The sequence below is a fragment of the Apiospora hydei genome (assembly GCF_038363865.1).
Source record: "Apiospora hydei strain CBS 114990 chromosome Unknown utg000004l_segment0_segment0, whole genome shotgun sequence".
NCBI classification, from domain to species: Eukaryota; Fungi; Ascomycota; class Sordariomycetes; order Amphisphaeriales; family Apiosporaceae; genus Apiospora; species Apiospora hydei.
Window position 1 is genome coordinate 9,210,021 of NW_027117363.1, and position 14,046 is coordinate 9,224,066.

At 55.5% G+C, this 14,046-nt stretch overlaps 5 protein-coding genes across 5 annotated transcripts; 4 read left to right on the forward strand and 1 right to left on the reverse strand.

Annotated features, from left to right (window-relative positions):
- Nucleotides 1-1,039: 1,039 nt before the first annotated feature.
- Nucleotides 1,040-2,577, forward strand: PG997_005352 (uncharacterized protein; the record flags this gene model as incomplete). The annotated part of the gene is made up of 4 exons (XM_066809667.1): nucleotides 1,040-1,154; nucleotides 1,223-1,274; nucleotides 1,384-2,248; nucleotides 2,308-2,577. The coding sequence occupies 4 exons, from the start codon at nucleotides 1,040-1,042 to the stop codon at nucleotides 2,575-2,577; spliced, it is 1,302 nt and encodes a 433-aa protein (XP_066673285.1).
- Nucleotides 2,578-3,163: 586 nt separating this feature from the next.
- On the forward strand, nucleotides 3,164-4,501 carry PG997_005353 (uncharacterized protein; the record flags this gene model as incomplete). Its single annotated transcript, XM_066809668.1, has 3 exons — nucleotides 3,164-3,516; nucleotides 3,654-3,794; nucleotides 3,874-4,501. The coding sequence occupies 3 exons, from the start codon at nucleotides 3,164-3,166 to the stop codon at nucleotides 4,499-4,501; spliced, it is 1,122 nt and encodes a 373-aa protein (XP_066673286.1).
- A 1,046-nt stretch (nucleotides 4,502-5,547) lies between these two features.
- PG997_005354 (uncharacterized protein) lies at nucleotides 5,548-6,105 on the forward strand (the record flags this gene model as incomplete). Its single annotated transcript, XM_066809669.1, has 1 exon — nucleotides 5,548-6,105. One exon carries the CDS (start codon nucleotides 5,548-5,550, stop codon nucleotides 6,103-6,105), a length of 558 nt encoding a protein of 185 aa, XP_066673287.1.
- Nucleotides 6,106-10,107: 4,002 nt separating this feature from the next.
- Nucleotides 10,108-11,694, forward strand: PG997_005355 (ATPase; the record flags this gene model as incomplete). The annotated part of the gene is made up of 2 exons (XM_066809670.1): nucleotides 10,108-10,938; nucleotides 11,020-11,694. The coding sequence occupies 2 exons, from the start codon at nucleotides 10,108-10,110 to the stop codon at nucleotides 11,692-11,694; spliced, it is 1,506 nt and encodes a 501-aa protein (XP_066673288.1).
- A 135-nt stretch (nucleotides 11,695-11,829) lies between these two features.
- PG997_005356 (hexokinase) lies at nucleotides 11,830-13,695 on the reverse strand (the record flags this gene model as incomplete). Its single annotated transcript, XM_066809671.1, has 2 exons — nucleotides 11,830-13,508; nucleotides 13,572-13,695. The coding sequence occupies 2 exons, from the start codon at nucleotides 13,693-13,695 to the stop codon at nucleotides 11,830-11,832; spliced, it is 1,803 nt and encodes a 600-aa protein (XP_066673289.1).
- Between the last annotated feature and the right edge of the window lie 351 nt (nucleotides 13,696-14,046).

The window sequence follows — 14,046 nt, forward strand, 5'->3', positions numbered from 1 at the left end:
CAGTCCATGAGCAGCAACAAGTTTCCATTTGCCATACTATTTGCCACGAAAAGAAGAACGGACTTTTATTGTTTGTATATCGATTGCGCTCAAGGGTCAGTAGTCTTGAGCTTTGAAGTCCACTATGGTCAAGCTCCTGAACCTTCTTGGCGATACCGCGAGCCGCCCCCTCACACCTCCGGAAATCTAGGGGGCACATCTGCCTAATCATCGACATGACAAATGCAATAGAAACTAGGGTCACTATTTGATGTAAACGCATCCATTTATTTCGCTAAACGTAGTTGTCTACTTTGCGAGCACAGACTTTGGAACCGCGTCGTCCTGGACCCCGAATCTAGCAGCCTACAGATAACAACTTCAACTGCTCGAACCCGGGGAAACCGCGCGATTCCTGAAAGTCGCCGAAGATTCCGAGCGACAACCTAATCGCTAGACCCGAGGATGCTCAACCGAACCTACGACGGGAATCCGAACCCCGACTCCGGAGAGGTGGATGTGGCACATCAAGCTTCCCGGTTATGCCGCCCCCCGGACCGGCTCTTCAATCTGGTCCACTCTGAAGCAAACCTTCTCGCCAGGCCTCCGCGGTTACCCGATGCCGGGATGTAATGGTCTAGGCGCATGAAATATCTACCTCCATCCAGTCCCCGTGGGAGTCGCAAGACATCAATGCGGAGTTTCCAAGTTAGTACCAGTACCCGCTTATTCCTACGGGCGGTCATGTCATAGCCTGCCCCGCCAAATACCTTGCGGGCTCGTTGCAACGGCCTAGCCAATCAGCCGCCGCGATCAGTGACAAAAAGGGTCTTGATGTCATATGTAGCGAACCACCACCACCCGCTCATCCGTGACTGCCGAAAGCTTATCATGGGCGTCATGGACAGCTCTCGGAGTTTATGGCTAGCCGGTTTCGAACCCGGTCCATTGCCGAGAAATTTGATACAACTATCCATGCTGTCTCTCCGCCTTGGCTCCCGTGAACCCCCGGATGTTTTTTTAGCACAGTCACATCAGCAGTTATTACCACATCGTCAGTATGAGCGACCCAAACAACCCCAACATCGAGATCCGAAGCACGCCCCAATGGAGCCTGATGCAGAGGGAGCTCTTCTGGGCACCCAACGATGAGAAGCACGCGCCGCTGAACACAGGTTCGTGCCGGATGCCCAACGGCCGTACTCCGGCCCAGATGAGTCGGTCAGCTAACGCCTCGCAACAGACCCGGACAAGCTGAAGAAACTGGCCGAGGAACGCCTCAGCAAAGGCGGGTGGTACGTTTGTTCCAGCCCCCATGCGCGCGCGTAGCAAGGGACTATGAAGCTCGGGGCTGTTCCGGTTGATGTTCTGATATCCTGACCTTTTCGTTGCTCTTCTCCGCAGGCTCTACTCCTCGTGCAACGCCGGCCAGTCGTGGACGCACTACGCCAACCGCCTGGCCTTCTATCGCCACCAGGTCATCCCGCGCCAGCTCGTCGACACGAGCCGCCGCGACACCGCGACGACCATCTTCGGCCACCGAGTCGCGGCGCCCATCGGTTTCGCGCCCATCGGCATCAACCGGATCTACCACCCGACGGGCGAGCTGTCGCCCGCCAAGGTCGCCAAGGAGCTGAACCTGCTGTACTGCCTCTCCTCGGCCGGCAGCTGCAGCATCGAGGACACGGCGGCGGCCAACGGGTTCGGAGGTGACGAACAGCAGAACGGCAACGGCGGCGCGCGCTTCTTCCAGCTGTACTGGAGCCCCGACGACAAAGTGTCGACGTCGATGCTGACGCGGGCCCACCGGTCGGGCTACACGGCCTGCATCCTGACGACGGACACGTGGCAGCTGGGCTGGCGCCACGACGACGCCGCGATGGGCAACTACGCCTTCTACCACGAGCATGGGGCGGGCGACCTGGCGCTGCAGGACCCGGCGTTCCGGGCGCGGCTGCGGGAGGCGGGGATCGATCCGGTCAAGGAGCCGAAGCGGGCGGGCGCCGAGTGGATCGACAAGCACATCTGGCACGGGCGCTCGCATACGTGGGACAAGATCCCGGGGCTGATGAAGCAGTGGAAGGACGTTTCGGGCGGGAAGCCGTTCATCATCAAGGGGATCCAGAGCGTGGCGGACGCGAGGAAGGCGGTCGAGGTCGGGGTGGATGGGGTTATTGTGTCGAACCATGCGGGGCGCCAGGTGGATGGGGCGATTGCCAGCCTGGACGCCTTGGAGAAGATCGTTGACGCGGTCGGGGATAAGACCTACGTAAGTGGCCGTATTACTTTTCCCGCTACTCCGACCCGCGAACTGACTGAAAACCACAGATCATGTACGACTCGGGCATCCGCGGCGCTGCGGACGTCTTCAAGGCGCTGGCCCTGGGCGCCCGGTTCGTCTTCGTCGGCCGCCTCTGGGTCTGGGGCCTCAGCGCGGGCGGCGAGGAGGGGGTCCGGCACGTCATGAAGAGCCTGCTGGCCGAGCTCGACATCATGATGAACGTGGCGGGGTACCCGGACTTGCAGGGGATCGACCGGGACGCGCTCGAGTCGCTGCCCAAGGGGACGTACTTTCCGGGGACGCCGGACTTGACGTGAGTTGGGTCGCTTAGAAATCTTGATCTAACATCGTAATTATATTACAAGAAAGTTTTGAAATCTCTTGATTCCGGACCGTGAAAATGGGGTTGAGGGCTGCATCCGTATATGTAACAACAGCGACAGGGGTGAGTGCGAAATACTTAAACGTGCCTCTTTTCGCAACTTGGCATCATTCGGAGCCAGCAGTTCATCAAGAGTTGAAATTGACAACCATGACGTATTCCAGATCCGTTAAGGCCGCATATGTCCGTTAATAGCCTTGGCGCAAAGGGGGCGCACCCCTGAATTCTTGATTGTGCCCGCAGCTGTTGCGGTGACTGACAAATCCAACCCCTGAAGTGCGGGCGAATCCCCCCACAATGCCCCGCGGCCTCCAATCACCAACAGAGATCCAAGATCCAAGATCCTCCGAACGGCACAGCCGGATTAGAAATACATCATCACTCGCGGATGAACATAAATTTTCCCTACTTTCCATATGTTTCCATATAGTTTCAGTCATATACATCCAGGCTTGTTGATACTCATTCGTTGACACCGTTAAATCCACCAAGAAACGGCAGCTCCTGAATAGTCACTTACCATGGCCGGCGCAAAATGGAACATCCCGCCCGGCGCCACCGCCAAGGTGTCCATCATCGACTCCACGATGCGGCTCAGCGGCATGCCGTCGTCGATGATGTTCAAGAACCCCGTCGCGGGCTTCGACACCATCGAGACCTGTACGACCTGGTGTTTCTTGGTCGAGAGCGCGTCGGGCCGCAAGGCCGTCTATGACCTCGGCGCGCCGACCGACACGGACACCTACGCGCCCGTGTACAACAAGATGCTCGACGAGTCGGGCCTGCGGTCCACCTTCAAGGTCGAGAAGGACGTGTCGCAGATTCTGGAGGAGCACGGCGTCGAGCCGGCGGGGGTCGGCAGTATTATTTGGAGGTAAGTCATCTCGGTGGGATGGGGGGCTTGGCTTTTGCGGGAGGATCCTCCGCAGCCAGCAGACTCGGCACGGAGACTCCTCCCCGGATACAATGAACAGTTAGCGAAAGCTAGGGCTTACTTGTATTCCCTCCCAGTCATCAACATTTGGACCACATCGGGAACCCCAACACGTTCCCCAAGTCGACCGAGATCGTGGTCGGCCAGGGCTTCACCACGGCTTACTGCCCAGGTTACCCCGCGAACCCAGACTCGCCAGTAACGGAGGCGTACTTCGCGTAAGTACTTAATGGACCACAGCTAGGTGGTGAATCCTAAAGAGCCACCGCAACTGACTCACGCCTTCGCAATACTCAGTGACCGGACCCTCCGCGAAATCAACTTCGAGCCCGGCCCCGCCTCCGCCAACCTGCAGATCGGCGGCTTCCGCGCCCACGACTTCTTCGGCGACGGGTCTTTCTACCTGCTCGACACGCCCGGCCACACGCAGGGCCACCTCTCCGCCCTCGCGCGTACCACCAAGGCCGCCACAGACGGAGAGGACGACACCTTCATCCTGATGGGCGGCGATCTCTGCCACCACGGCGGCGAGCTGCGGCCCTCGCCGCACCAGCCCCTGCCGGACCCCCTGACCGAGGCGCACTACCCCGTCCCCACCTCGCTAGGTGCGTGTCCGGGCACCGCGCTCTTCGGCGCGCTGAACACGAGCCGCGGCCGCCGGGCGCGCGACGAGCCGTTTGTGGACCCGGGCGAGTTCAGCGAGGACATCGGGGTCGCGATGCGGTCGATCCGGGAGGCGCAGGTGCCGGACGCGATGGCGAACGTGTTCTTCGTGTTCGCGCACGACGCGACGCTGCACGGGGTGGTGGAGACGTTTCCCGCGAGGGCGAATGGGTGGAAGGCTAAGGGGTGGGCCGACAGGGCGAGGTGGACGTTTTTGAGGGATTTTGCGCCGGCGGCGGCGAGGTTGAGGGAGAAGCAGTAATTTGGGAGAAAAGTGTGAAGTTGTATACGAGGGAAAGAAAAGATGATCGCCTGTGGTTTATATGGTTTTGATGCAGGTTCCCCTTCAATATAATGGACCTTGAGACATTTCGGGTCCCCTAAATCCATGACTTTCGAGTTTTCTCAGATTTCGGAACCTGTGGATCTGTTAACACACTATTTCATAATTGAAAGGAATTGCGCGTGATGTTCGGCCTCCCCTGCTCATAATATCAGAGGCGAAGCTCTTACGAGTTTCCCAAAGGTCGGTTACTGTCAAAGGATCCTCGAGGATTGGAAGAATCGTCGATGAAGCGTGGCTCAAATGAAGCCTTCGTGGGCAAGGTTCGACCGACAATGGCTACAATTACGGGGCGAACGGTTGGGAAAAGCTGGAGATGGATAACGATGATGAAAAAGTCACCCTGAAATAGAATCTGGGTTAGGAGACAGAAGCTTCCTGTTGCTATTTTGGATATTGAATCTTGGAGATGAGTAAGTAGACCTGTGAACCTTCACTCGAGAAGGGCCGAGGGGGATGATGTTAGTGGGGTGGTGGTGGTAATGAGTTCGGCACTGGGCTCAAGGTCGACCTCCAAAGCATGCCTGACCACAATGCGTAAGGACCTAGCCTTCGGATATGCGGATTCGCAAAATCCCATAGAGTATATTTTGTTTTGGCCGCCTTGGACTCCAAATGGTATGAGCAACCGCCAGGGCAGACCCTAGGAATATGAGAGGGTGGTTATTGTTTGTGCAGGCGGCGTCTGTGGACTGTACGTGCGCAGTTTCGAAATTCCAAGTGGAAAAAGGGGCCAAGTGGTTGGCACGCCACGATGCTTGGCGCTAGTGTCCCGGAGGGCCGACAAACGCACCACTAGCTCAAGACGAGCTAGCCCCTGAGCGCCGTTGCTGGGAGAAGAACACCTAATGTCAGTAAGCTTATCCGCCTAGCGCGAACGGGAGATCCGTGACAGTAGTGCGCGTAAGCTGGACGGACATTCCTTCCATCCTTCTTTGGCCTGTTCTAGATTTGTCAGGATTACGATGGTGCGTAACCACCAGGCGTGGACAGCAACCGCCTCTTCGCAACTTCACGTGCGGACCGAGCATCCTCACGGTTACTTGCGGCGATGTGTTGCGCCAGCCTCTACGATTCGGTGCGAGGCAATTCTGTATAAGTATACGGCCGTTTCCCGGATAGAGAACAGCTTCTTCTCCTCATCATCATCAGCATCTTCAGCCTTCTACAACATCTTAAACACTCTCAACAACAACTACTACAACACTCCCATCTTCACTCACCACCACCACCAACACCAACAACAACAACTTCCAGAGTCTTTACTCTACTCACCACTACCAACAATCACTACTACATCGTTCTTCGGAACCCACTCCACCACCTTCAAAATGCAGAGCTTCAACATGATCGCCGCCTTCGCCGCCATGTTCGCCATGGTTTCCGGCCAGACCTTCACCGCCGGCCAGGCCATCACCGTCGCCGGCCAGACCGTCACCCTGCCCACGGCCATCACCGTCTCGGGCTTCAACCTGTCCACCATCTCCGCCGGCAACGTCGCCGTGCCTACCCTGTCGCTCTAAGCGCCCGTTGACATCCATTCACTCCTTCATGGTGTCTAAACAACAACAGTCGTCTTTGGTCTTTGATTGAAAAAGGGTGGCGGGCAGCGACAGGGGCTTTCTCTGAAGCACAGCAACAACAGTAACAGCCAACGGATCGATTCAGCTTCTGTCTGCGCTTCGGAGCATGACAACCATCCAACCCCTATCGCTGCCCCTTCCATCCTGATTTGGTGGCTTTCTGATTGTACAGAGTACTAGAGGAGGATACAAAAGAGCTTCGCAGCAATGTTCCTGTACCTGAGTTTCTCAATCATTTTTCCTTTGTCTGGCATTTGAAGGGAAGTTTAATGGGGGATTGCATATTTACAGGGCTCTTACTGGATATACATAGAAAGAGACGCTACTGCATCGGGAATCGCGAGAGGGGAGGGGGTTAATAGAAAGAGTGGTGGATGAGAGAGAGATGGTCTTTGTCTCATTTATTTCTAGAGTATCAATTCAATCCTTTTCAGCTTTTATCTCCAAGTCCAAGTCCATAGTCCAAGTCCATAAATATCTTCTGACTCCCCCGTGTCTACAAGCAATCAACCATAAACACTGAACTTCCCTGATTCCTCTTCTTCAGTTGTCAAGATGTTGATATGGCCGCTCTATTACTATCATTCAAGTTTGGAAGATAGCTCATGACACTGGCCATGGCGCACGTAAAAGCAGATCACCCAAGATGTGGGTGGTGAAGGTGAGTACCCTGCTGGAGCTTGGTAGCTCAAGTACCTCCCTGATGCTTCTCAATTTATCGACTCTCTCTCAATAGGGGGCCTGCCGAAAGCAACTTCAGCCATCCAATGCACATTAGAATATGAACATATCGGGAAATTCTACATGCTGGGAATTGGATCAAGGGTCGCCGTTTGCTACCAAGCCCAATCAACTCAATGTCTGCATCTTTGAAGCCAAGCTCAAGCTGCTCAGTGGACAGTCCCCATTGTACCTTGCCTAAAGCACCGAGTGCATGTGCCACAAGTGCTGCCTGGTCCCGCTGCAGTGACCTAAAAACCAGCGCAAGACCGCCATCAACCTTCGATCAACCCATGGTTCCAACCCCACACCCATCAGTCCTCCTCGAACAAGCTTGACATCAAATCTGTTCAATTCTTCCGTACGTGGCCTTTTCGGAAATTTCAGTTCCTCTTCAATCACCAAAGTCGTTGGTTGCATCAGATAAGTCGTAACATTGGGAGGAGCTGCATCACAGAGCGCTCCGATGAGGGACCGAGAGTTTTGTCATTCATCACGAAGTGGCCGGGACAGCAAAGGTTTGTCAACTTCATTCCCATTGCGTCTTCAACTACATATACGAACAGCAACAACATCCATTCCCCCGAACTAATCATCGCAACACCACAGTGAAACCACCTTGCCTGTCCCAATATCGAAACACTGATAGCCAAGCCGATGATGAACAGAACCAACCACCAATGCCAACCAAGGCCAAGTGTCGTCGCTCGTCAATCGATGCGTCGCAAAGGTTCGGACTGAGGCTCCTAGAGATCAAAACTTGTGGGGGTCAGCGCCCTACTCGCTGACCACCCCAGTGGGCTCAGAATTTGAAGACTTCATCACAGCTCAGGATGTAAAACTCGTTATTTGCCATCATCACCCACCTGTATGGAGAAATGTAAAAGTCTCTTCAAAGGTCGATGATGAGAGCTGAGACCGTCGAGAATCGGGGGCCCTAGAATCAACACTTGTGGGGGTCAGCGCCCTACTCGCTGACCACCCGTGTGAGTTCAGACTGGAGCCGCATTGGAGCCTCCATTTTATCATCAAGGAATCAGACAGTCGTACCATGGGACTTTTTGTCATCATCATTACCCACCTGTCGGTTGGGGGAAGAGATGATGACAGCGTCTCCGCAAGAGCCAGCAGGAAGCCCGAGTGCCAGCGTGACAAACGATCGATGATGACGAATCAAGCGAGATTCTGTTCCAAAAGTCGAGACACGTCGAAAGGCGGAACGATGAGGACAGACCCAGCTCGACTGAGATCTCGGAAGGGGTGGGCAAAGAGTGGAAGAGGGCACAGTGTGTCGGCAAAGCCATGGCAGGTTCGTGATGGTTGTCGTAAACAGTTTGAAGACGAGGTAAGTGCTGTGTCAAGTGACACGGACCGGGGGAGGCATGGGACAGTGAGGGGAGGAGTGTGAGACGCTGTTGGACTTGGGCAAGTCGTGGAAAGCCATGACGAAAGGAATGTCAGAGCGTGGAAGAGTTGAGACAGAAGACAGAAGGCAGAAGAGAGAAGAGAAGAGATGAAGAGCATGAGAAATGGATGGTGGTGATCAAGCTGTGGTGTTGTGGATGAAGCTTGGAAGAGTTGGGAGAAGAAGCAGGTTGAAGGCAGAGGAGAGGCGGGCATTTATACGTTTCCAGACTTGGTCCGCTCGTTCATTTGGCGCTGGCGAGTGCCTTCTGCTTCCTCAGATATCACGATGTCCGACTCTGCTTTTGCTGGCATCGGGGAGTTTCGCTGCAAGTGCTGCGTTGGATGATGGTCTAGAAGCGCCGTGTCCTTCTTCAAGCGCGGTAGCAACGACGTAGGGCTCGGGCTCAGAAGCTCGAAACCGCAGCGTGCATACATAGATCTTCTTCTAGGTGCAAGTGCACACACTACGTAGAGCTACCTTCTTGCCCGGAATCACTGATATAGAACATACCTACTGGATACGCACTTCATGTCCGTAGAACTGAGCACTTCCGTCAAGCGAACAGCCACGTAGAACGGGGTTGCCTGTCTTCAGACCGAAGGTGCGCAGCTTATCTCAACCAGACAGCTACCTGCTTGCCTACTACCTCCCCAACTTCAATCATTGATATCCAGTAACATGCCGGAGGAGCTTTCCAGAATAATGGTTACTGCTCTTCATCTGGCGACGTAGTTGAGGCCAAGCTTCCGAAAGTAGGTACTATAGCTGCCTACTCCATCTCGCGTCGCTACCAGTGGCAGCTGGTCCAACAACAAGGGAAGGTGGGGGACAACAATTGTATGTTGTTGCGTAGGGTAGGAGAGGGCAGGCTAATAATCCCAAATAGCAGGCAGTTCTGTCAACGGTGGTCAAGTGGTTAAGTGCGTGGTTCACATCCCCAATGGTGCTTTCTTAGGGTCCTCCGAAGTCTTACCACCATCTCGAACGGCAGGTGTGTTCAACTACTTAGGTCCCTTGGCCACCAACATATTTTTTGATTCGGTTTTCCCCCATTTCCTCCAGGCAACAGCTCCCACGAAGTGTGCCCTCTGTAGGTACATGTAGATACATACACGCTGTGTGTTGTGTGCCTTTCCCACTTTCACTTCTGGCCAGAGGCGGGCTATGTATGTCAGGGCAAGTAAGCCAATGGAACTGCCCATTTGGCACGCATTTGGGCATTCACCTTATTAATTGCCGTCTACAATTTGGTTATCTATCAATGCCAGCCACCCCGGCTCGCTGGAAGGCATCGCGGTTCAAATCCTGCTGCACATCAAGCTGAGTAATCAGCTCGTCATATCCTCTCAGCTTTTATCGGGCTACATGACTAGGAAATGAATTCAGAACGAAGGCACATGATTGATTCAGCCGATCAGGACTGGAATTCATGTTACACAGTCTTGCGCTGCGTTCTGCCAGTCTGGTAAGTAGCACATAGTATCTTGCTGTGTACCTGGGTGTGAGGTCCAATCAATTGATGTAATGAGCTGTCTCTTGTTAAGTAGCCAACCAATCGCCCAACGTCGTACCAGACCAATGCTGATCGCGGCCCCATTCGTGGTACTACAGGGCGGAAGGATTGGTGGCGCAGCACTCACTCGCTGACCCCCGCACTCGCTGACGGCTGGGCGTACTGGGAAAACATGGGGACCTGTTAGGCAACAGAGTCCGTTTGTTTTGTTTCGATCTTTCAACATCTGGGAATTGTTCTATTCAGAATTTCCATCCTGAATCCACGCTCGCGATTGATTGATTTCGCTGCGATTGCTACGATGGTGCCCAGGAGAGCAGCAGCACCACCACCCGCAGCTCGCCCTTCACCAGGTGACAGCACGACCAAAGAGTTCTTCGAGCACACCAATGCGCCGCGAGTCAACACCGACGCCTTCATCTCCAGATCCCTGAAGGAGAACTACCCCAACCTTGAGCTCGTCGTCACCCCCGCCTACAGCTGCGAGCTCCTAGCCTACGCCAGCGCCGGCTTCGCCAGCTACGAGCCGGTAGATGAGGAAGACGCCGGCCGCGGCGACAAGAAGCTGCCGTCATCCCTGCAGTGGGACATCTACCTGCCGCCCGCGCGCCGCCTCGACGGGGCCCTCGGCGGCCTCGGCGAGCAGGTCTTGTTCGGCAAGTACCTGTACAAATGGCGGGGCCAGGACTTCCTGGTCTACCTGATCGACGGCCGCGACGGCGTGTCGGCGTACCCGACCGTGCGCAACTACTACATCCTGACGCCGAGCAAGGAGAAGGCGCAGCAGCTGCTGCTCGAGGCGGGAAGATGGGGCTCCGACCTGCACGAGGAGATCTGGGTGTACGACCAGGGCGCGTGGCGGAAGAACCGGGAGCTGTACGCGAGCATACAGAAGGCGTCGTGGGACCAGGTCATTCTGGATGCCGACATGAAGCAGGCGCTGATCGATGACCATGTCAGCTTCTTCGAGAGCCGCGACACCTACGCCAAGCTCCAGGTTCCCTGGAAGCGTGGGATTATCTATCATGGTCCGCCTGGTAATGGCAAGACTGTTTCGATCAAGGCGACGATGCACATGTTGTACGACATGGACGTGCCGGTGCCGACTCTCTACGTGCGGTCGCTAGCCTCGGTAAGTGGGCGTCAGTTCCTAATAAGTAATTCGACACTTGGAAAAATACACAGCGCTGACTTGATCTCTCACGAATAACAGTACGCAGGCCCCGAATACTCCATCAAACAGATCTTCGGCAAAGCCCGCGAATTCGCGCCCTGCTACCTCGTCTTCGAGGACCTGGACTCGCTCATCGGCGACGGCGTGCGGAGCTACTTCCTGAACGAGGTCGACGGCCTCAAGAACAACGACGGCATCTTCATGGTCGGCAGCACCAACCACCTCGACCGCCTGGACCCGGGCATCGCGAAGCGGCCCTCGCGTTTTGATAGGAAGTACCACTTCCCGGACCCGGACCGGGCGCAGCGCGTCGCCTACTGCAAGTTCTGGCAGGGCAAGCTGAAGGACAATGAGGAGATTGAGTTTCCGGATGAGCTGTGCGGGGCGATTGCGGGGATCACGGACAAGTTCAGTTTCGCGTACATTCAGGAGGCGTTCGTGGCGGCGCTGCTGGCGATTGCGCAGAAGGGGAAGAAGGAGAAGCGAGCGCCGTCCTCCTTGTCTAACGGTGGGGATGGGGTCATGGCGACTACTACCCAGGAGCTAGAGGATGACTGGGTCGGTGTTGTAGGCAGCAGCGACAAGGACGAGTTGGAGGATCTGGTCTTATGGGTCGAGATCAAGAAGCAGATCAAGATCCTGCGGGAGGGGATGGAGGACAAGGAACGACAGGCCCATGCTCTATACAATGAGGGATCTCAGAGATACCTGTGATGAAGACCCGTATCTGGAGTCGGCTTTGAGATAGACGTGTATTAGTAGGTAGATGTAGGAGGCACGGAATAGGCACGGTAGTCTAGCAGATTGAATTGACTGGACTTCTGAGTTTACCATCGATGTTGAAACTGATCAAGCTGTTTCGTTTTGCATGGTGGCGGCCAGTGCAACCAGAGCTGCCCCGACCCCGGACCCGTCCTTGGCCATCCCAATTCGCAGGCGCTTTTCGTCGTAGTCTGGTCCCAACACGTCTTCTACTGCTTCCCGCATCTCTTGCTCGAACCTAGGGTAGAACTCGATCAGAGAACCATCCACGCCCACTTCGATAGCACGTCCGTCTTTGTCTTCGTCTTCTGTCATCGTGGATGACGACGGGCTTAGTTGTGGTGGTTCTGGCTCTGGTGATACGACTGCAGGCTTCCTGTTAGCGGCCATAGCGGGTCTCAGAAGCCAGCCCAGGCCTAAACTCCGCACTACCCCGTAAACGAACGCCCTGAAGCGTCGGCACACGGCGCTGAGCCCACTCCTGTAGGTGCTTCTACTTGAGCTTGAGCTTCCAGTCACTTTGGACCCGCCAAATATCGGCTTCTGGCTGACCCTCACTGCTGCGCCCGACTTCGACGACAGCAGAGGAGTAGATGCCGTTGATGTTGGCGACTCGCGCCGCTGGTCGCATTGCACAATGATGGCAGCAAGCGCCACTCCTGCTAAACGGGCGGCCCGGCGCGCAATGGCTTTTGAGATCACCTGGATTGCACGGGCATCGTCTGCCGAAACATTGTCCGCCCTGAGGGCTCCGGCTATGTGCGCAATGGATTGAGAGTTGTTGTCGCTGCCATCAGCCGCAATGTCCGACAACAGAGAGCTCTCGATCCCGTCTTTCCGAAACACCGGCGATGCTGGGTCTAGTGTCATGGTAAACAGCTTTTCGTCGGCCAAGCGCACGACGATCAGCCTCAGCAGCTCTCCCAGGTACAGCCCCGATATCCGTTTCTCCGTCATCTCTTGTCGTGGATGGGGCGAAGCCGCATCGAGGAGGTCGTCGTATTCCGTTGACGGTAGCAGGCCGTCCTGGCCGTCGCCGAAGCAGCCCCATTCCGTGTTGATGACCATCAAATCGTCAGGTTGGAGAGTCTGGAAATCGGCACGGCCGTGCAGCCTCTTGATGTTCTCGAGCCTCTCCACGTAGGCGGCATTGGTCCCCGTGCCGAAGATGGCCCCTACGGTCGTCATTTTCCTGGCCGAGGTCCTGTCTTGAGAGGATGTGTAGGCCCGAGTGAGCAAAGTGCCCACGCTGTCGTTGGCCAAGGCGACCACGAGGACGGGAACCTCGAGTTCGTCCAAGCCCTCCTGCAGCATTTCGCAGGGATCACGGCCAATTGCCTCGGGTATGTCCCAGCCCTTGTCCCAGAACATCACACTGCCTTTGGCCAACGAGTGCTGCTCGTAGGTGAAGCTGAAGGTGAAGCCCAACTTCCGAAAGTCTTCCCGCCGCGGATGGGGCAAATCTGCACCAGGATCCCCATTGTGTATGTCGGCCTCCGGGTGCTCCTCCAAGAAATCTCGGATCTTCTCTGCGATGAACCGGAAGAGCGGCTTGTAGCTTGGGTTGACCGTGAGCGGGCGAGGGATCGGGTATTTCGTCTGCACCAGCGAGTAGGTGCCATCGCCGTGCAATTTTACGGAGCAAACTCGGCAATTGGTTCCTCCCAGATCGACCGCCAGAAAGACACCCTTTTCCCGTCCGGTCGGAATCGCCCTTACGTACGATGGGATTTGGCTGAGGCTGTTTTCATGCTCCAATGCATTTCCTATCGAATCGCTCGTTAGTAAGCAACGAACCCTCCAACAAGCTGGTTCCAACGGCGACTTACTCATGTGCTCCACGAAGTGCGCAGTCACCTTGCGCGCATCATGGCTACCAAAGTCGAACTCTCGGGCAATCTGTCCCGCCCGGACAAGCAAGCCTGATGGTGACCTGGCATTGCTGGGCGACATCACACTCGAAGTGTCATAAGCTGTCTAGCGTTCGATCTTCACGGAAAAGCAAAGGGCGCAACGACCAACTACCCCGAAGAATGAACAGATAAAAAGACGATACATGAGCCCCCAACGACTGCATGGGATATATGGAAAGAATCCGACATTGTAAAAAGTAATCTGCAAAAGCTAGCAAACATCTATGCTGATCCGCAGGTATTCTGCAATGCCCGGTGTTTCGCTGATTTTCTTCAGCATCCGACCGGGTAGGTGGAGTTGCTTTCACTGTTAGCGAGTATGCACCCAATACGCTGAACATACCCGGCAATTTAACCGATGATTCCCGGATGGTCGAGAACCCCCTCCACT